Here is a 20,933-nt window from a genome sequence, read left to right on the forward strand (position 1 = left end):
GACAGCACCACCAGGCATGTTGGGCAGCAGGTCCCAGACATTTGAATCTCGTGGGCTGAAAACTCGGCTTATGTCTCTCTTGCTGTGGAATGACACTAACACAACCACCATCTTCCACCCCCAAGAGTCCCATAGAGTGATCGCGGCACCAAACCACGAAGATACAGTTTCAGGACAGCGGGCAGCCCACACTTGCACATTCCACCTAACAACATTCACCGTAATAACGCTCCGAGGAATGTCTTTGTGCGAAACGCTCTTGCCATATTTTGGACTATTTCCTAAAGTTTCTCAGATGTGGGATTCCTGGAACAAGGAACCACCAGGGTCAAACAAAACCCCATTCTTCTAAGAGCAATCCCCAAATGCCTTTAGCTTTATGAAAAATTCAACTCTGTTGTCCTTGTTCCTGCTGGGTCTTGGATGGTACAGAGCTGAGGACGGGCGCTGGGAGCAGGTGATAACAGAGCAGGGTGCTCACTCATGGGGTGTGGGGACTGCAACCCTGGCCGGAGGGCCCTTCGCAGGCTACTCACTGACATGTCTGGGGGTGATCCCGAGGGTCTGGATCATCAGGGCCTGCTCCCGAGTTTCAGGGATGCCATCCAGAATCCAGCCCTAGGCAGAGAATTTGGAAAGGTGCTCATCTATTTTTACTTTTTAGATTTTTTTGGAATTATAAAAGGAATAACATAGCTTTATAGAAAAACTAGAACTTTTTAAAACAAAAGAAAGTAAATGTTTCTGATAGCCACATCACCCAGCTTAACAAGTACTCTCTACTATTACATTTCCTTCTGAATCTTACATTTATGACTATAATCACAACATAGATATTTGATGTCCTGATTTTTTCCATCACACATTATGGCTACCAAAACACTTTCTCGTATCAGCACACCTCTGCATTGCCACAATTCTCAGGGTCTACACAACGTCCCACCCAGTAAGCACGCCATAGTTGCCTAGCCACACCCCATGACAGAACATTTCAACCGCCAACAACTCCCGTGTTCATAATCATGTTGTGATGAACAGCTTTGCGCGTATGGCTCTTTCCACGTTGTGGATTATTTCCTAAAGAGAGCTTCTTGGATGGGGGATCCTGGGAGGAGGAACCACCTGAGTCAACATAAAACCCCACTTTTCTTAAGAACAAGCCTCAGGGCTGCCGGGGGGCTCAGTTGGTTGAGCGTCTGCCTTCGGCTCTGGTCATGATCCCGGATCCTGGGATCGAGTTCCGCGTTGGGCTCCCTGGGTCTGCTTCTCCCTTGGCCCTGCTGCTCCCCCTGCTCGTGCTCACTCTCTCTCTCTCAAGTAAATAAATAAATTTTTTTTTTTTTTTTAAAAAGAGAGAGATCTGGGTTCAAATTTCTGTTCTGTAGCCAACTTGTTCCAGGGCTGAAATCTCTCAGGCTTCAGCCCCTTCTGGGTACAGCGAGGGAACTGGTCTAGCATATTTATTTGTATTAATCATTTAAGTCCAAGTGTGAAGGAAACACATGATTGCTGTACACTATGTGGAAGATACTGGAAAGCTGAAATGAGGGCGCAAGTCACTGGTAACACCACCGGCCCAGTCACTGATAGATAACACCACCGGCCCAGTCACTGATAACACTACCGGCCCAGTCACTGGTAACACCACCGGCCCCGTCACTGATAACACCACCAGCCCAGTCACTGGTAACACCACCGGCCCAGTCACTGATAGATAACACCACCGGCCCAGTCACTGGTAACACCACCGGCCCAGTCACTGATAGATAACACCACCGGCCCAGTCACTGGTAACACCACCGGCCCAGTCACTGATAGATAACACCACCGGCCCAGTCACTGGTAACACCACCGGCCCAGTCACTGATAGATAAAACCACCGGCCCAGTCACTGGTAACACCACCGGCCCAGTCACTGATAGGTAACACCACCGGCCCAGTCACTGGTAACACCACCAGCCCAGTCACTGGTAACACCACCGGCCCAGTCACTGATAACACCACCGGCCCAGTCCCTGGTAACACCACCGGCCCAGTCACTGATAGATAACACCACCGGCCCAGTCACTGGTAACACCACCGGCCCAGTCACTGATAGATAACACCACCGGCCCAGTCCCTGGTAACATCACCGGCCCAGTCACTGATAGATAACACCACCGGCCCAGTCCCTGGTAACACCACCGGCCCAGTCACTGATAGATAACACCACCGGCCCAGTCACTGGTAACACCACCGGCCCAGTCACTGATAACACCACCGGCCCAGTCACTGGTAACACCACCGGCCCCGTCACTGATAGATAACACCACCGGCCCCGTCACTGATAACACCACCGGCCCAGTCACTGGTAACACCACCGGCCCCGTCACTGATAACACCACCGGCCCAGTCACTGGTAACACCACCGGCCCAGTCACTGATAACACCACCGGCCCAGTCCCTGGTAACACCACCGGCCCAGTCACTGATAGATAACACCACCGGCCCAGTCACTGATAGATAACACCACCGGCCCAGTCACTGGTAACACCACCGGCCCAGTCACTGGTAACACCACCGGCCCCGTCACTGATAACACCACCGGCCCAGTCACTGGTAACACCACCGGCCCAGTCATTGGTAACACCACCGGCCCAGACACTGATAGATAACACCACCGGCCCAGTCACTGGTAACACCACTGGCCCAGTCCCTGGTAACACCACCGGCCCAGTCACTGGTAACACCACTGGCCCAGTCCCTGGTAACACCACCGGCCCAGTCACTGGTAACACCACCGGCCCAGACTAGCCACAGCTAACACTGCTGTAGCTCCGTCCAGCCTTCACATACTGGTATCTTTCTCCTGGGGGGGAACAAATCACACTGTGCATACTACTTTGTAGTCTGTACTCTTCTTACAGCAAAAACATTTCCGGAACATTCTCCCATGTGACAAAATGCTCCCCTCCTGGAAGCTCATAGCTGCCGAGCACCACATGAACTGACCTGACAAATGTTAACCAATCTCACATTGTTCATTTAGTTTCATTCCTGTTTTGCACCATTATTTTGAAAACCGCTGTAAGTACATCTTGATGCACACAGAATATCCTAGGAATAGATTTCTATTTTTTAATTAACTTAAATTAAATTTTTTAGAAGGGGAGAGGGGCAGAGGGAGAGGGAGAGAGAGAATCCCAGGCAGACTCCCCGCTGAGCGTGGAGCCTGATGTGGGGCTCAGTCTCATGACCCTGAATCGTAACCTGAGCTGAAATCAAGAGTCAGACGCTTAATCAACTGAGCCACCCAGGTGCCCCCTGAAAATAGATTTCTAAAAGTTGGCACCTTCTTTTGTGACTTTTGATACATTCTGCCATGTCGCTCTACAAAACTGCCCCGGCCAGTTTATGAGTCCAACCTCAGATCACTTGTTTCCCTGTATCCTTGTCAATGTCTGGCATTATCTTGGAGGAAAATCTGTCCAGCAAAGTAGAGGATACCATTGCTGCTTTAGTTTACATTTCTTTGATCATTAGTGAGGCTCCATATTTTTTCCACGTGTTTATTGGTTATTTGAATTTTTTTGTTTCCAAAATGTCAATTCATACCATCTGTCAAGTTTCCTCTTAGGGTTTTGTCCTTTTATTTACTTACAAAAGTTCTTTACATAAGAAGAATTAACCCATTTTGGCAAACGCTACCACAGACCCTTTGAGGCAAACAATGCTGCCAACATTTTCTACAGTTTGTCTTTGACCTTCTAATTTTGTGTAGGGGCTGTTTTAACACCTAAGTTTTGGGCCATATCGATTCGTGCTGTTTCCTCTTTGGATCTGGCATTGTGTGGCTGTGCAAAAAGGCCTTTCCCATTGCAAAGGCTGATAGATATCCACTTGCATTTCAGTTGTGTTCTCTTAGGATTTTGCTCTTTATATGTAAACATTTAATAGAGCCACATTTTATTTTGAAAATGACGTGAGGCTGTGAACTAATTTGTCTCCTTGTGGCTCACCAAATGTCCCAATCTCGTCTAGGAAACAGCCTATCTTTTCCCCTCTGAATGTCATTTTTGTCACTGTCTGAATGCTGACACCATGTTGGCTCTGGCATCTTCCTGCCTGTAGACTCTAGAATCACCCTCATGCCATTAAAAACAAATTTTTTTAAGTAGACTCTACGCCCAACGTGGGGCTCAAACTCATGACCCTGAGATCATGAGTCACACACTCCGCTGACTGAGCCAGCCAGGCGCCCCCTCGCACCATTTAAAATGTTGTTTTATAATGTTTGTTACATCTAATAGGATATGTTCCTCCTTCTTTTTTCTTGTTTTCAAAAATGTGTTCTTCCAAGTAAGCAGCAAAAATATTTTGCAAGTTCAAAAATAGAAATTCCGCTAGGACTCTGAAATGACATTAAATGGATACATGTATGAAGAATTGACATTTTCACAATCTCACTGCCTTACCTTTCCATTTGTTTAAGTTGATTTTTTTATGTCCCTCAGCAAGGTTCACATTAAACAATTTCTAAAGTCCTTTCAAGGGCCAGGAGTCTAGAGTTACACACACAGACTTTTTAATGGTTCAGATTTGATGTCCAGATCCACTAGGTAAAGTAAGCTTTGCAAGAGTGAAATAAAGCAGCAAACAGCTTCAGGTCTGCCCTCTGCAGCGAGGCGGTCAGCTGACCACTCTGGAAGCTGCGGTTTCGGACACTGGCCCCCAGAAGGGCACCACCTGCCATAGACCCCTCCCTCATGTCATTAGGAGAACTTAGTTGCTTTAAGCTCAGAGGATGGACCTGTAGGGCTGAACTCAGAGTCAAGGTCATTTATAACCCATAACACCTGATTTACATAACACTGTGTGTTCCTAAAAAGGAACTAACCAGAAAAGGGCCTGCATTTCTTCAATATTAAAATATTTAGGTTCCAAAGGCCTCCACTGACAGTTAAAAAGAAAAAAAACTAAACAAATTTACAGAGTAAAGAGTGTTGGAAAAATCAGGCACGCTTTCATTAATTTCTTAAATTATGCAGGAAAACACGCAGCCGATGGAACCCTGGTTTCTAGAGCTAATGAAGCAAAAGTGCAAAAAAAAATTTTTTTAACAGCCTTTTGCTCCCTCAAGTCCTTGTTACAGCCAGCCTGGAGCTGGGCTGCCGCTCTTGAGCAGAGCAAACACCCACGGACGTGCACACCACCACGGTACCCGGGAGGCACCACATCTGAGAACTCCCCGCTCACAGCTCTGGAAGCCAAACGGAAATTTTCTGAACTTTAGCTACATTCAGACCCCCTTATTTTTTCTTTATTTGGAGGGAGGGGCTGGGAGCCCACTGATTGCTTCTGGCACCGGGGCTGGGGATTGTTTCAAGTTCCTTTTTGAAGCCGAAAGAAGGCTGGAGCTCCGTCTCCGCTCAGCACCGAGAAAGACCTCTGCTTTTAATATTGCATTAAGGAGCAGTTATTATCATCTCACCCATAAACTGCAGCTCACATCAGGATGTGGTCCAAAGCTTTTAGAACCATTCAGGGGAACAGCTCTCACCGACTTCTTGCTGGAGAAAGTGGGCCTTCCAATTACGCGGGAAAAGTGCAGCAAAATGAGGAACATCTCCCTAATTAGCCTGGTCTCACCGGCATCACTCTGGTGTGGATGTGAAATTTTTAAAAGAAGGTGGGGGGCTCTGAAGTGAATCCCAAGCTGCTGGCTCTCCAGGGTTGCTCTTTCAGACTCCAGGGGATGGTCTGATCACCCAGGTACTAAGGTCCCTGAGGGACCCCTTAGGGCAGCACTCACGCCCCATTAGTGCAGCCCACACTTGGTGGGAAAGGCAACCATGGAGATCCCTCATCCCCACACGGGCCCAAGTCAGTCCTCCTGGGAAGGAAGGCTAGTGACCGAGGCCTCCGCAGCAGGGAGCGTAGGGGCCTGGGGCATCCTTAAGATGGAAGCACTAGGCTTAGCGCTCGGAAAAGATCTTCCTTCCCAGAGCTCTGGCATTTATAGAGGTTATGAGGAACTACCCATTTGCAGGATGGACTGCACTTTCAAGGGAAAACGGCAGCTTTGGTTGAGGGCAAGTTAATGGCTGCAAATTCTGGCAAAGCAAGAAGTCATAAATCAGTAAACAGCACCTGGCCAGTGCCATGATGGGACACTCGTTAGGTTCGTGGGTCTGACTACCAGGAGTGGCTGGATGCGGAGGTCTCAGTCAACCTCTAATTAGAATACATTATCCATCTTCCTGACACTTCAGTGAAATGTCTATTCCACTCTGGAGCCGCAGCTTTGTTCCGAGCAGGTTAATTGATATTCTGATGCCTTCGCTCGCCATACCCCCGTGGCTTGGTTCTGTTTTATCACACATCAAAAAGGCCGTATGCTCAGGGCACTCCATGCAGCAGCGCAGAGCTAGAGGTCTGCACAGCTGCGAGGGGTACGGTATCACAGGAGGGACAAGCACCGAGCAGATGTCACAGATGAAAAAAAGGGAAAGAACGCAGCCAGCCAGCCCAGGGAACTTGGCGAGGCCCAGCAGAGCGCGACCCGACGCCGAGCGGGCTGTCCTGCTCTGTGTGAACACTGGCCTCTTCTGCCCTCCTGACTATTATTAAAGCACAATTAGCAACTTCACGCCGTAAAACTCTTGCCCTCTGGGTCCTCTGCTTTTCTGATGCATTGCCCCTGGTTTCCTCCCCTTTCCTCTGAAGACCAGAGTCGGGTGCTTCCCCTGGGAGGCCCCTTTGCTGGCTCCCAGCTCCAACTGCACATGCAGGAGACTCCACGGCAGACGTTTCTGGGAGCCGAATGCAGATTCCTCGTAGTCCTGAGGGGGCCATCCGAGGCTGAAGATTTGGACCTGATGAATCGGATTCACTCGGCTCAAGTCCGAACCAGAGGAAGCATCACGAGATGCACCACAGACCCACCAGCTATCCCTCTTCTTTCTAATGAAGTATTCTGTGATTTCCCAACATACTCGAGAAGGAAAAAAGAGACATATTACCAGCCAGAAAGAAATGCAGCTAGGGGCGCCTGGGTGGCTCAGTAGGTTGAGCGTCTGCCTTGGGCTCAGGTCATGATCCCGGGGTCCTGGGATCGAGCCCCGCAACAGGCTCCCTGTTCAGTGGGGAAGCCTGCTTCTCCCTCTCCCTCTGCCTGCCGCTCCCCCTGCTTGTGCTCTCTCTCTCTCTCTGTCAAATGAATGAATAAAATCTTAAAAAAGGAAAGAAAGAAATGCATCTGAAAAGGTTGAGTTTGGCAAACTGATGTGTTGCAAAGGCAGTCCACGAGAACAAGGAGACTATTTTGATAAACACGCAAAAGTTGACATCAGATTGCCCCAGTACCAGTTCCTTTGGTGTATACAAAACCATGGACGCCTTCGCCTGCCGTATCATCTTAGGCTGCCTTCCGTGTCCAACTCATCTGAAGGATGACCGACAAGAATTTTTATTTCAAAGTTGAACTTCAACCAATACGCAACACCTGCTGGCATTCCTGACCACACTCAAGTGTACTAATGGAGCAGAACGGAGTATTCCTTAACTTGCTCCCACACACAGGCTCTGCACCGACAAGGCATGCCCTGGGCTCTGCCTGGCCTTCTGAGCCCAGCCCAGCAGCAATGCTCCTGCTCCGAAAAGGCTGGACGTGCACGAGTGACTCCTCTCAATAACCAACAGTGCTGAGTCCCACTCTTGCTCATCAGTGACACAAGCGTGGCATTCCATACAAATATGCAGATCCAGGACAATCGGTACTCCTAGGTCTGCAGGTTAAAAGACCAGCGAGCTCCAGGGTGTTAAAAGTTGGTATAGCACAGATGTGCATGTTACCAAATAGCTAAAAAAATATATTTTAAAGTCAAATTCACATTAAATGTCACTGGTGCCCCCGGAGCTGCTCTGCAGAGGAAAACCCAGTTTGAAGGCCATCTGGTTCTGTCCCCAAATGGACCAGTCCCATCCCATCTCCAAGGCAGGGATGACAACGAGACAGCCCATGACAGAGATAAGGCACTTGATGGGCTAACATCTCCTTCTGAGGTTCAGACACAGTGACTCGGGTTAGAAATGAATGACATGGATAATCCAACAACATCCAGTTAATGGAGCCATTCCTCTCCAACATTTCACAGCATGTCTGCGGTGCGGTCACACCTCTTCAGAAATAAGACTTGCCCTTTAGGGTGTCAGATTATCTGCTGGTGAAAAGCAGGGGCGCTGGAATCAGCCTGTGCCACCACCAGCCAGGTGACTTCCGACCAGTCACCTCAACCACCCGCCCACCAGCCTTGTTCTCCTCATCTGTAAAGTGGAGCAGTAATATCAGTCTAGCCCATAGTTGTTGGGATAATTAAATAAGGACCCTAAGCAAACACCCACAGAATAAGCATAGTGTCTAGCAACAAAGAAGTGGCTAGTTTTATCATTATAATCTTGAGAAAGGTGAACTAGGTCTTTTTCTCTACCTCCTTGCAAGAAGGAATCCTTCTTAAGTTTGTACAACTTTTTTTGAAGATTTTTTTTAAAGATTTCATTTATTTATTTGAGAGAGAAGGAGAGAGCGTGCGTGTGCATAAGAGCTCAAGTGCAGGGAGGGGCAGAGGGAGAGAGAGAATCTCAAGCAGACTCGGCACTGAGCACGAAGCCCAATGCGGGGCTCAATCTCACGACCTGGAGTTCATGACCTCAGCCGAAATCAAGAGTCAGACGCTCAACTGACAGCCACCCAGGTGTCCCTTTTTTAAAGATTTTATTGTTAAGTAATCTTTACACCCAAAGTGGGGCTTGAACTCATGACCCCAAGATCAAGAGTTGCATGTTCCACTGACCAAGCCAGCCAGGCGTCCCAAGTTGGTAGAAATTAATATAAAGGGTTCATGTAGAAAGGTGATCCCTTGGAAAGAAGAATAACGGGCATTCCAGATAGGAACTGAGGAAAGCTTTCCAATTATAGAGGGGAAACGCATTTGTATTAGAACGAGGGGAGTCTGGTGAGTGGCCTCAGCTACAGTGGACCCGCTCCAGAGTGCTCGGGACCACTTGCCATCGCCTGGCCCGGGGGCCCTCCCCAAGGGCAGTATGCTCCTCTGGAAATGGGTAGGAGCCTCACCGGCCACAGGTTGGGGTCCAGCACATGGGTAAACAGTCATCATGTTTTTACAGAGGGGTAAGATCCATTCATTCATTCACTCCCTCATCGATTCATTAATTCGTTGGGGTGTTTATCCACCACCCTGGGCTTCTGTATTGGACAGGTCAGAGTGTCTGCTCCAGGGGGGACGAACTGTCACCTGCTGCCCCAAATCTGTCTTAACCCATTTCCTCTCCCAGCTGGCCCTGACTTGTACAAGGCATTGAACGTCCTCTGTGAATCAAGAGGCATGGACCAGGTGATTCTAAGTAGGGGAACTGTTAAGATCTATGGTCCAGGGGCGCCTGGGTGGCTCAGTTGGTTAAGCAACTGCCTTCAGCTCAGGTCATGATCCTGGAGTCCCAGGATTGAGTCCCGCATCAGGCTCCCTGCTCAGCAGGGAATCTGCTTCTCCCTCTGATCCTCCACCCTCTCATGCTCTCTGTCTCTCATTCTTTCTCTCTCAAATAAATAAATAAAATCTTTAAAAAAAAAAAATCTATGGTCTAACAAAGACATCTTAAGAGTGAAAGAGTGACTAGCACATTATTAATAATCATGCATGAAAAATAGGCAACACAGGACGAGTGACTGGCCTGCCTCTGACGATCTTCGAACATTACAACATAATTTACTTCTAGCCATGCAGCCTGCTTCTCCTACACGATTCTACCAGCTCCCTGAGATCAGGAAAGGAAGGGGGGACCCCCACGCGGCAGTAGGGGCAGCCACTGGAGAGGGGCTGACAAGGAACCTTAGTCTGATCAACAACTAAAACCACTCCTCCCTGGGGAATTCCCAAGTAGAGCGCACAGGCCGAGCGCTGTGTCCGAGCTTGGGTACCAATGCCCCTGCCTCATTCTCAGAGGCTGCAGTGTCCCCCCACCCACAGACCCAAGTGGCTCCTCAGACCTCATGCTTCCCTCTCCGTGCCAGTCCACTGAGCCAGGCACAGCCCCAAACCAAGGCAGCCGGCCCTTGTTCCCGCCTCCCTGCAAGCTGGAGCTCTCCCCTCGTCCTGGGACCCCCACGCTGCCCATCTCTCCCCTGGGACCCCCATGCAGCCCATCTGGGCCCCGGGGCAGGGAAAGCACTGGCCATGGATGGAGCTGTGGCTGGGTCCAAATCTTGGCTCTAATCCCGCAGCTTTGTCATCTCAATGAGCCTGCCCCGAGTCTCAGTGCCCTCATCTGTACAATGGGGGCAGTAAGAGGTCATCAATAACAAGTGTGAAGGTCAAGTACCTGGCCCCAAGGAGGCGCTTCACGCACACCCACTCCTTCCTCTCCCCCACCAGCAATCGGGGTGCTAGGGCAGCCGCATTTCCACAAGACTTAGAAAGGCTGAATCCACAGAGGGGTGACTTTATGAAGCTGTGAGGCCAGGTCCCACAAGGCGGGCAGCGCCCTGCGTGACACGGGGCTGCACCTCCACAAGGAGCCGCTGTCCCTCCGGCTCCCCCGCCCCGCCCCCATGGGGTGCTGGCCCCTCTGTCCTTCTGTCTCCCTCGAGAAAGCCCCCTCCCGCCCTTACTCCCTCTCTCCCAGTCAACGCGTTCTTCTCCCTCAGCTCACTTCCCCAGGGGCATTCACTCCCAACACACCGGGAGGCCGGGCCCACTGTTCATGTCTTCCTGAACTCCTCTCACCTCAGTCCTCGATCTGCTTCCAGAGACTAGACCCCCTTCTGCTGCTCCAGGAAAAGCCCAACCTAACCAATTGTTGCAAAGGAAAATGTGAGAACATCTATCATGTCTTCAGAGAATGAGAATTCACCAGTCTCGGTGCTAGCGAATGCCACCAAGTCTCAGTAAAGAAAAGGCACACCAAGGAAATACCCACTTGCTGTCGTGTTCTGACCAATACTCTGACGTGTAGTTAATGGTAGAGGTAGTCTGTTTAATAATTAAAGCTGGGGGTAGTGACTACGTTACAGATTACAGCTAAAAACCACCCGTGTGACTTTCCATATGTCGTTCAAATCCTACAGACTGATGGCACTGAGCCAGATGGGGACCCTGGGGCCCCCACCTCCCAGCTGTGTGACTACTTCCTGTCTGCGAGGCAGGCAGAGCTGGGAGCGCCCGCCCCTGCTGGTGTTTGGGGTTCGATGTGAGGATGCACATGAAGGGCTAGCACCATGTGAGGCTGACGCGGGTGCTGGAGAAGTGGGGGTGCCCAGCGTGCGTTCCTGCCTCTGGCACCCGCCCTGCTGCTCGTAGCGGGCGGCTCACTGAGGAACCAAGGAGTGAAGAGCTTCGGAAGGAGGGCACGAGGAGCTGCCGCCCTCTGCTCTGCCCCCCTGGCCGGCGTCTCTGGCTCTCGGGAGGCAAGCCTCAGGTCCACAGCCAAATGGGCACTCAAGCCGGCCCAGGTGACGTGCTGGTGGCCCCACGTCCAGCCCTGTGTCCAGCCTCACCGGGCCCCTCTCTCTGCTGGCGCCAAAGTTATGGCTGCTCAAACATCAGACTCACAGCTGCATCCCGTCCCGTCTTTCCTCCCGTCTACAGTGAGAGGGATGGTCACGTGCACCTGCCGCCCGCCGAGCACCCGGGGGGCTGCTGCCCTGCGTGCACACAGCCGGGCCCCGCATGCCGTCCGCAGGCCCCGCATCACACCCACCGGCCAACCATGGCCTCCAGCGAGGGGCCAGAAACCCCCCCAGAGGAGGGATCCTGAGGGTGTACTCACCGGCTCCCCCGGAGCCCTGCCTCGCCATGACGCGTGCCGTAAGTTTTCCGAGTGGAGGCCAGACCGCCCCTCCGATGCCCTGCAAGCCTAACCGTGTCTGTGCTAGAGGTACACACAGCCCCGGGGCTCCGCAGAGCTGTTGATCAATAAAACCGCGCTCCTCGGAGGACGCGCGTGACATCCATAAACCCGTGAGTGTCAAAACAATGGCAAGAAAATCCTGTGTTCCTCCCATCAGAGGATGAAAGGTGGGTGATGAATGCCAGCCCGATGGCGCCGCGAGGAGAAATAAAACAAACAGCTGGTGGTTCTGCGGCCCGGACTCGGACTCCTCGACTCCGTCAGCATTTCCACTATAAATACTGACTCGCATTATGGGCAGGGAAGCATAAATCTGTGCCTAAAAAGGGAGAACGAAAAGGGCTCCAGAAGCCTGCCAAGTAAATTTGAAACTTTAGGGTCCACGGTCAAAAGTATGCCGCCTCATCCCCTCCTCTCTCTCAAAATAACTGAGAGACTCCAGGACACTAAGTGAGATTAAAAAAAGAGGTCCTCCTGGGAACACAAAGTATAATTTTGCATTCTGTGTGCGGTGAGCATCCCCCAAGGTGGGCGTGACCCTCCTCCCCGAGCACCGAGCTCCACAGAACTTCTTCCTGCCTGGGAACTTGGGGAGCGAGGTCAGCGTTTGGTGGACCAAGGTCTGGCTTCTGATGATGACACTCTTTCTTCAGGCCAAGGAAGGGGATGATGTGGAGCCAGATGTTTTGAATGTGACAGACTTCTGGAAGGTCTGTATTCCTTTAGATAGCGCACGTATCCCTCTTTTGGATCCACAGAGGGTTTCTGGTGCTGCGGCCTCCTTTTCGGCCAGAGGGGAGGATTGCTGCTCTGGCCCCTGACCCACAGTGCTGGCCCCCCACCCACACCCCTAGCCACATGCCCATGAAAGGAGGCACTGTTTCCTTTGTTCTGTTTTGTCCCCAACATGACTGAAAACAGGTCATGGCGAACAGTAGGTGCCCATAAGTCTTAGTTGTTGACACCTTCATAGGAGAGTTGTGTGGCTCCCATCAGAAAATGCCTCAGAGCTTGGCACAGTGTCTGGAACTACAGACAGTGACCTGGGTGCGGACGGGGTGGTGTCCCCGCAGGCTCCCCTTGGGCGCACCAGGGGCAGACACAAGGATGCTGAAGTCTAGTGTCCGTTCAAGTGCAGCGTCCCCTTGGCTGGGGCTCTGAGCATCATGGTTTGGGAAGCAGAAAGATCATGCTGTGACAAAGAACACGACTGGGGAGGGCACCGACCTGCTGAGCCCAAGGGGGCCAGTTCCTGCCTCACTCATGATAAAGATGCCTGCCTGATAGCCCAGAGCAGCCCTTGAGGGGAGCGAGTTCTATGTGCTTGGCTTCTGCTCGGCCTCATGCTCGGCCCCCTTTCGAGCTAGTCCTCACCTCCCGAGCAGTAGAACTCCATCCCAAGTGGAAGCTCACAGAATCAAAGAAAAACCAAGGCACGTGGACAGAAGCAGAGATGGACTCTAGCTGGTTTTTAAATTTCATTGATTTTTTTTTTTTCCCTCCGGCCCTACATTTAAAAGACTGCTAATTTTCATCCATGCGGGCGGTGGGATGTTCCAGAACTCACTTGAGTAATGATGCCGACGGCGTGCTGGGCGGCAGGTCACGTGCCGCCCCCAGAAGTGCGCCGGACTCCAGTGCAGTGAGGTAGGAAGGAGCAGTCTTCTCCCGCCCATACGTGATCTGTTTTCACCTGCTCCTCTTGCACGGGAAAAGCGTCTTCACCCTGCCTAAGTGGACCTCAGAGCCAGGCGCAGTGCTAAGCACTTGCTTGTAGCATCTCCTTAAATAGGGAGAGCAAGGCAGCCCTGTGGACCCCGGAGCACACGTGGCCTGTCTGGGACCTCAGGGAGCTCCCACAAGGGATGTGGAATGGCCTGGGGGGCTCTCCCCACCGGGTCCCTTCTGCCGTCTTCCTAGCTGCTGCCCAGCAGCCCAAACATGCCAGGGACAGCTCTGGCCAGCAGAGGCGGACACAAGCCATCTGCGGGGCCCATAAATCACACCCCTGATGCGCAGGGGCCTCTGCCTTTTCCTGGGTGATAAACTCCCACCATCTGACAAGCCATGGTAATTGGGTACAAAGCTTTCCTTCTCCACCACACATCTGGGGGACGGAGGCGACCATACATCAAAACATTTCTTCTTTTTCTCCTCTTAGCCAGATATTTTCTCATCCATGACCTTCCAACTTAGTCTGGTTCTGGTGACACAAAAGTGCCTTTGTCAAAGGGCCTGGCCCGACATCACAGAGACCCTGGTGGAAGCTGGACCTGTCGGAACCTGCTGTCCTGGCCACTGGTCCTCTGACTTTAGCTAAGTCCCTCTTCCATCTGGGCCTCAGTTTCTCTTTCTGTAAAAGGTTTTAGGTAGGATGACTTCTAAAGACAATGTTTTTAAAAAATTGATAAGTCGAATTAGAATTCCTCCACAGGGCACAGTCACTTTTATGATAGGCCTTCACTCAATGTTTCAAAATCCAGCGTCCTGGTGGCTGACCCTTGTTTCAGTTGATGAAAGAGATGACGAGGGAGGACACGGGAAATCTTGGCACAGGGTACCATGATCGAATTGGAAGATGGTTCTCAAACCTTGAGCCCTGGGGTCTCGGGGCACAATGCTACTCTTGGAACACAGCAGTTGAACCTGGTCAAGCTGTACGGGACCGAGGCCAAAGGGGGACCTTGAAAGCACTGATAATGGAAACAATTTTACAATGTGATGAGGAAAGTCACTAAACAGGTCTCCCCACAAGTTACCTAAAACCACGTCAGGGCAACCATCAAAATATTTTCTCCGAGAAGCCTTGGGACAAACACGTTCCTGTTGTTGAAACCATTGTTAGGATATTCGGACTCAACTGCACAGTCACGTTGTATTTTAAGCACCTTCCCCTCCTTGGGCCAACAGCGAGTGAGGATAGGGTTTCATTGCCCTGGTGGTACAGACCGCGGAATCATCCAAATGGCGTTCTCTCATTCATGAATGTCATAAATATTTCCCAAGCTTGATGTCTATGCTGGGCACCACGTGATGAGCTGGGGGTTCTGCACTGATTGGGACAGATGGGGCCCCTGCCCCCACCCCGTGACTGTGGGGGTCTGGAGGAGCAGGACAGCAAGAGGCCGTGAAGGCGTGTAACAGGGCCCCCAGCCTCCCTGGGGCTTGGCAAGCTTGGGGAGCCTCCTGAGGGAATGACTCTAACCTGAGACTAAGGAAGGAGGAGCGCTGCCCCGCGGTGGGGTGGGGGCCTCAGGCAGTGAGAAGAGCGCGGGTGTATCAGGTTTCCATTGCTGGGTAACGAATGCACAGTCTTAGTGGCTTAAATGGCACATTTATTGTCTCAGTTTCTGTGGAGCAGGAGTCTGAGTGCTGCTTAGCCGGGTTCTCTGCTGGGGTCTCAGAGGGCAGCAATCAAGGAGAGAGCCAGGCTGTGTTCTCATCCGGAGGCTGGACAGAGGAGGAATTGGCTTCCGAGCGCCATCAGGCTGCTGGCAGGATTCCCTTCTGTGCTGCTATATGACGGGGGCTCTGGTTTCTCACTGGCTGGGGGCTGCCCACGTGGGCCTCTCCAACACGGCAGCTTGCTGGTCATGCCAGTAAGGAGGCTCTCCAGTGTTAGATCATGTCACATCATCACAGGAATGACCCGTCCTCACCTCTGCCCTCTTCTGTTGGTCCTGCTCCCACTCAAGGGGAGAGGGTTACACGAGGTGTGGACACCAGGGGAGGGAAACTGCTGGGGGTCCCTCCCCTCAGTGTGCGGAGGCCCTGAGAGGGGCCACGCAGGTGAAGCTGGAGGACGTGTGAAAGGAGCGGGCACCAGGGGCCAGAGGGACGAAACTGGGCAGCCAGGCGGGGCGGGATACAGCGAAGGTTCTCAGCAGTGGAGGACACCGTAACATTTGTTTTAAAAAGACAACCACTTCTGTAGGCATAAAATATAAACATCCTTCCAAGGGGTGTTCTTTCATGGGAGAGTTAACGTCAGTTGCCTCCAGGAAGGGAGCACGTGGCTGGGGGGCAGGAGCGTGAAGGGACTTGGCCACCTTTTGAATTCTGAACCATACAAATGTATTGCAGTCAAGAAATAAATTCGTTCATTTTATGTTAAGCAATCCCCACGGCAGCAGTATGAAGAAGGGGCCAGGAAGAAAGCAGGGTAGGTGCGAGGATGGATTAGGACCAAAAGAAGGAAAGGGACCTCAGTAATCCAAGCCCTGGAAAGCAAATGTGACTCTGAAGAAGTACGATTTAGCATCTCTCTGGTATTAGAGCCTTTTCCTCTCAAATTTCCTGAACCCACTGCCTCATTTCTTAGCTTCCCTCTGCCCTTAGAGACGTGGTCTGAAGAGCTCCCGGACATCAGGACCTCGGCTGTCCCTAAAGAAAGGCCATGGGTCCCCAACAGGTAGAGCCCACCTCCTTTTCATCATTCCAATACAAAGTGCTAATTTCTCTTTCTCTGATGCATTTGATGGTCACTTCAAAGAAATTCTTCAAAGAGATTGCATTAGACCAAAAAAAAGGAAAAGAGAAGAAAAAAACCCCAACATTAACTACAGAATCCTGATGGGTTATGATTGCATTACTTTTCCCTGAACGCTATTCCCTGCTTCCTTTTTGTGCTCTAAATTACCAATTCTAGTCCCTGTGTAGCTAAATAATAATAATTACCATATAAATGAATATGCATATGTGTCATTTTTCTCCCTAAAAGCAAGAAAGCCTGTTTATTTTGGATGAGGGTTTGTTTTGTTTCTGAACAACCAAAGCACATAATTAGGAGCCTCACCTCTTGCTCTTGAAATCCTGTCTCCACCGGGAAGAGATGAAAAAGGTACTGGATGCCCCTTGAAGCTCAGAAGAAATTTTAAAACAAATTAAAGGAGATATTTCTCTGCTCTGCAGGTAACAATGGCTTGGACAGGATCAGAATCAGACTGTGAGGCCGGAAGGGGCTTCAAAGCTCCAGCCAAGCCTGTCCTTTTACGGACGGGGAACTGGGGCCTCTTGAAGCGAAGCATTCCCTGGAGGGACACTGTGCATTGGTGAGACAAGAACAGAGTGGCCAAATCACAACTCCGTGTTTGCATTTCTGTTCTGGGACTCACTGCGGGACCTTGAGCAGGACACACAACCTCTGCAAGTCTTAGATTCTGCATCCCTCAACGCAGTGAGGGCAGTGCCTCCCCCACTGGGCTGCTATCAAGATCAATGAGGTCACGGATGCCACCCTGGGCCCCACACCCCCATCAGTGCTCACCATCGACGGTATAACGACTGCAGTCTCGATGCGTAGGGCCCTGTGCCCTGCAATGTGGTGCAGTGAGCAAGGAGCCAGGCAGGCACCCCACTTCCTTGGAGTCCAGACAGCTAACCACCATCATCAACACAGTAATAATGATGATCACTAATCTCATTATAAATACTAAATAAATAGAATTAAATCAACCAAGAGTATTAATTATAACATACAATAGAGTCATACAGTACAATATAACTAATAATAATATCACTTATAATATAACTAACTAATAACACTAATAATAAATATTACCATCTTGATGATGGTGGTAGCTGTTGGCAAGGACCGGGGATGCTGGTCTCACACTGTTCACGCCGCAGGTGCATTGTGCAGAGAGGCTGAGTGGACCAAACTTTTAGATAAGCTCAAGAAGGTTTATAGTAGCTAAATGCATGTTTTAGAGACTATTCTAGGTCACCGAGGGCAAGTTTGGGACGTCTAGTTGAAATCACGGAGAGAACCACCATCTTTACCCCAGAAACCATGACTTAGTGACTCACAGAGATTTTAAAAAATTACATGAACAAACCAGCCCAGTCCAGCTGGATCCTGTGTCTGGATCTAGTGCCTGGATCTCTGAGGTATGAGTTCCAGGCAGTGTCTCCCCCACGGAATGCACCCAATGGCCCAACCCCACGAGGCCACGCCTCTGAATTCCAGGTTGAACGCTTATACACCAGAAACATGCAGTAACTTATGAAAATCACTTACACAAAATAACGCCGTTCTGTATGTCTTAAGATTGGGTCATGGAAGGATGGGTGAAGCCCGGCCCAAAGCCAAGAGGAGGGTCTGAGTGGAGAGGCTGGGTTCGCCCACCTGCCTGGCGGACCCAGCGCCTTTCTAGTCCCCCCGGTCGACTGGGCTGCAGCTCTGGGCCCCTCCTGCACCGAGGCAGCCAGTGAAGGCCATCACTTGACCTGTGAGCAGAAGAGCCAGGACATGGCAGTTCCGGCTCGAGCGCCTGGATCATGAGGTGGTTTGGTATCGTAAGCATCTTAAAAGGAAATCTGAACTAAGCGTGGGGAGATCCTGCCAGACGGAGCATGGAGCCACCCGCACTGGGACAGCGGCTTGGCCAGGGTGTGGGTGAGTAGCCCACAATCCTCAGGGCAAGCGGGAGTCCTGGGGCAGGAACTGAAGAGTTGCTGTGTTTAGAGCCACAGCTAACGGTCCTGGTTCCAGGAACTCTCAGCATACTGAGTTTGCCTCACATGGGAGGAAGGCTGTGTCCATCCAGCTCTGCCTTTTTTCTTTTTTAAGATTTTATTTTTAAGTAATCTCTACACCCAACATGGGGCTCAAACTCATGACCCTGAGATCAAAAGTCACGTGCTCTACTGAGTCAGCCAGGTGCCCCCTGGTTCTGCTTTCAAATGTAGCCCCCATCCTGCTGGCAGGTTCCAGTCTGGGTGACTTGGGTACACTCATACCAAAGGAGTAACACCTGATATTTGGCCAAATGGGACCAGCACTGCTCTAAACAGTGGAGAAGCAGCTTAGTGAAGAGAAGAGAAGCAGACCCGAATGCTTCTAGCCTAGTGATCTGCAATGCAAGAGTTTAATTTGACTTGGCAAATTCATAATCAGTTACGGATTAAGGCATAGAGCGTTTTGTACAGGAAAGTGCCAGCCCGTTTCCAGTCATTTAGGAGGCTCTCCCCTCCCCTCTTTATTCCTGACAAATGACTGTTTCTGCATCTCCCAGATAAAAGAGAGGAAACCTTCAAAAGGGTGATTGATTGATAGGTCAGTTTTAAAAAGAGTTGATCACAGGTTGATTGAACTGAGTATGGAGGGGGGCCGAGCCTCATTCTGCCTGCCATCCCCTCCCCCCAAGAGAGCCCCTCCACAGACCACCCCAGCCCCATCTCTGGAGGCTTCTGGAACAACCTGGCTCTCCCGGCCTGGTTAGTGGCCCTCATGGCCCTTCTCACAGCTGGTCCTGCTTTGGTCATGCAAGGCTGTCTCTAACTGCAGGTGGTAAGCTCAAGGCCAAGGGACCACCTTGCTCATGGGGGGCTGAGGCAGAGGGGAAGGGTCCCAGCAGCAAGGACCATGCAGTGTCTGTAACAGGCGCTCATCTGGGGGTGGATGGGCTTGGGAATGGGTAACAAGACTTAAAATGAGACTATGGCTCAGTGGCCTTTCTTCTAACACTGCTGGAAGGTGGAAGTTTGCTTTGTGTATGTGGGGGTGGGGGTGGGGATAGGAGGCTTTATTTCACTGGGAGTGGGATAGGAGGGAGCTCCTAGACAGAGGGCACCAGGTTGGCACCTGGACAGGGACTGGATCAAGGAAGGGCTGCCCCAGGCCTATGGGGAAGGAGACGCTGAGGCTGGCCTCTGTTGAGACTTAACCCAAGGGGCTGGGGGTGGGAGTGGGAATTGGGTCTGGAGGAATGAGGGCTCCCCCCTCCAGGCTGGACATGGAGGCTGAGTCCTGCCTCACTTTCCTCCTATAGGACCTTAGTTCCTCCTGGCTCACTGGAGCCAGATGACCCCTAAACCTCACTGCCCCCATCCCAGAGGATGGGCTAGATCGGCGGGACAGTGGACAGGGAGCCTGGGGAAGTGAGGGAGTGTGGGGTGGGTCCGTGGTGAGCGAGGGGGAAGTTGGCTTTTTATTTAGAACTGAAGAGAAAGGGCAGAAGTGTTTGTATGATCACATGGAAGTATTGTTTAGAACAGGGGTTAGGAAATTATGGCTCCTGAGCCTAATCTGTCCTGCTGCCTATCTGAGTAAATAAAGTTTTACTGGGACAAACCGTGCCCTTTCATCTATGCACTGTGATGGCTGCTTTCATGTTACATCAGAGTTGAGTAGTTGCAACATGAAACCATATGGCCCACAAAGCCTAGGACAGTTACTATCTGGCCTTGACAGAGAACATTTGCCTACCCCCAATTTAGAACGGCCTCTGCACTTTGGGCACTGGCCTGTGCTGGGCGGTGGAAGACCATCATCTCACCGTGAACAACCCGAGGTCGAAGGAAAATACACTGTTTAGACCAGACTCTGAAACCCAGACCACAGCTGGTCTGTGGCTCTCCTGTGATTTAGACTCACAGGGCAGGACGGCGCAGCCCGAGCCTGCGAGAATGGCTACTTGTTCACCAGCACTCTGGAAAGATGCCCGGGGATCTTCCCAGATTTGGGTCTCTCGATGAATTTTAAGCAAGAGAGAGAGGGAGAGTGTGTACGTGGACACATAGGTGAATATTAAAACAATGTAAGCACACAAGCTGTGGTTCTGGGCAGGAACCCACAGTGGGCACAGCCCACCCTCTCACTCCCACCGAAAGCAGCTCGAATGCGGGGGCAGCAGGCACGGGGCAGCCACGTGAGGAATCAGAAAAGTATACAGTGGTAGGTGAATTAGGAAAGAAGACCAGAATTCAAAATACCACCAAGCCAGCAGCCCCGGCCTGGGCTTCAGGCAGCCTTGAGACCTGACGGTGAGTGACAGGTGGGGACCGAGAGAGGCCCAGGAGGGGCCCTCATGTCCGGCTTGTGCAGCGGGAGAGGGCGCTCCTACGGTCAGACGGTGGGGGAGATCTCCGTGAGTTTTTCTCGTACCCTAGCCTCCCGGCACCGTGGTGCGGCACCAGCGACACAGGGTGCCCGCAGGTGCCGGCAGCTCTGAGGGGACAAGGGGCCCCTCCCCTGCAGTCCCCAGAGAACGGAGCAAAGCCCCGTTCATTCCTCCTCTCTCTGCCCT

General features: G+C 51.4%; 1 protein-coding gene and 1 long non-coding RNA gene across 9 annotated transcripts in view; both read right to left on the reverse strand.

The window, feature by feature from the left end:
* Positions 1 to 20,933, reverse strand: part of AK8 (adenylate kinase 8) — a 116,686-nt gene that overhangs the window by 74,392 nt on the left and 21,361 nt on the right. For 6 of the 8 annotated variants that reach the window (XM_036107852.2, XM_036107859.2, XM_078061972.1 and 3 more), the window contains one exon: positions 537 to 618. The exons of the other annotated variants lie outside the window; for them this stretch is intronic. In XM_036107852.2, coding sequence (XP_035963745.2) covers positions 537 to 618 — 82 coding nt within the window. The remainder of the gene's footprint in view (positions 1 to 536; positions 619 to 20,933) is intronic. 8 annotated transcript variants of the gene reach the window in all.
* LOC144380088 (uncharacterized) lies at positions 15,219 to 20,740 on the reverse strand. The gene is made up of 2 exons (XR_013443876.1): positions 16,700 to 20,740; positions 15,219 to 15,963 (listed from the first exon to the last, which is right to left on the reverse strand). It is a non-coding gene; the product is annotated as an uncharacterized LOC144380088 (long non-coding RNA).

The sequence above is a fragment of the Halichoerus grypus genome, chromosome 14, assembly GCF_964656455.1.
Source record: "Halichoerus grypus chromosome 14, mHalGry1.hap1.1, whole genome shotgun sequence".
Classification (NCBI taxonomy): Eukaryota; Metazoa; Chordata; class Mammalia; order Carnivora; family Phocidae; genus Halichoerus; species Halichoerus grypus.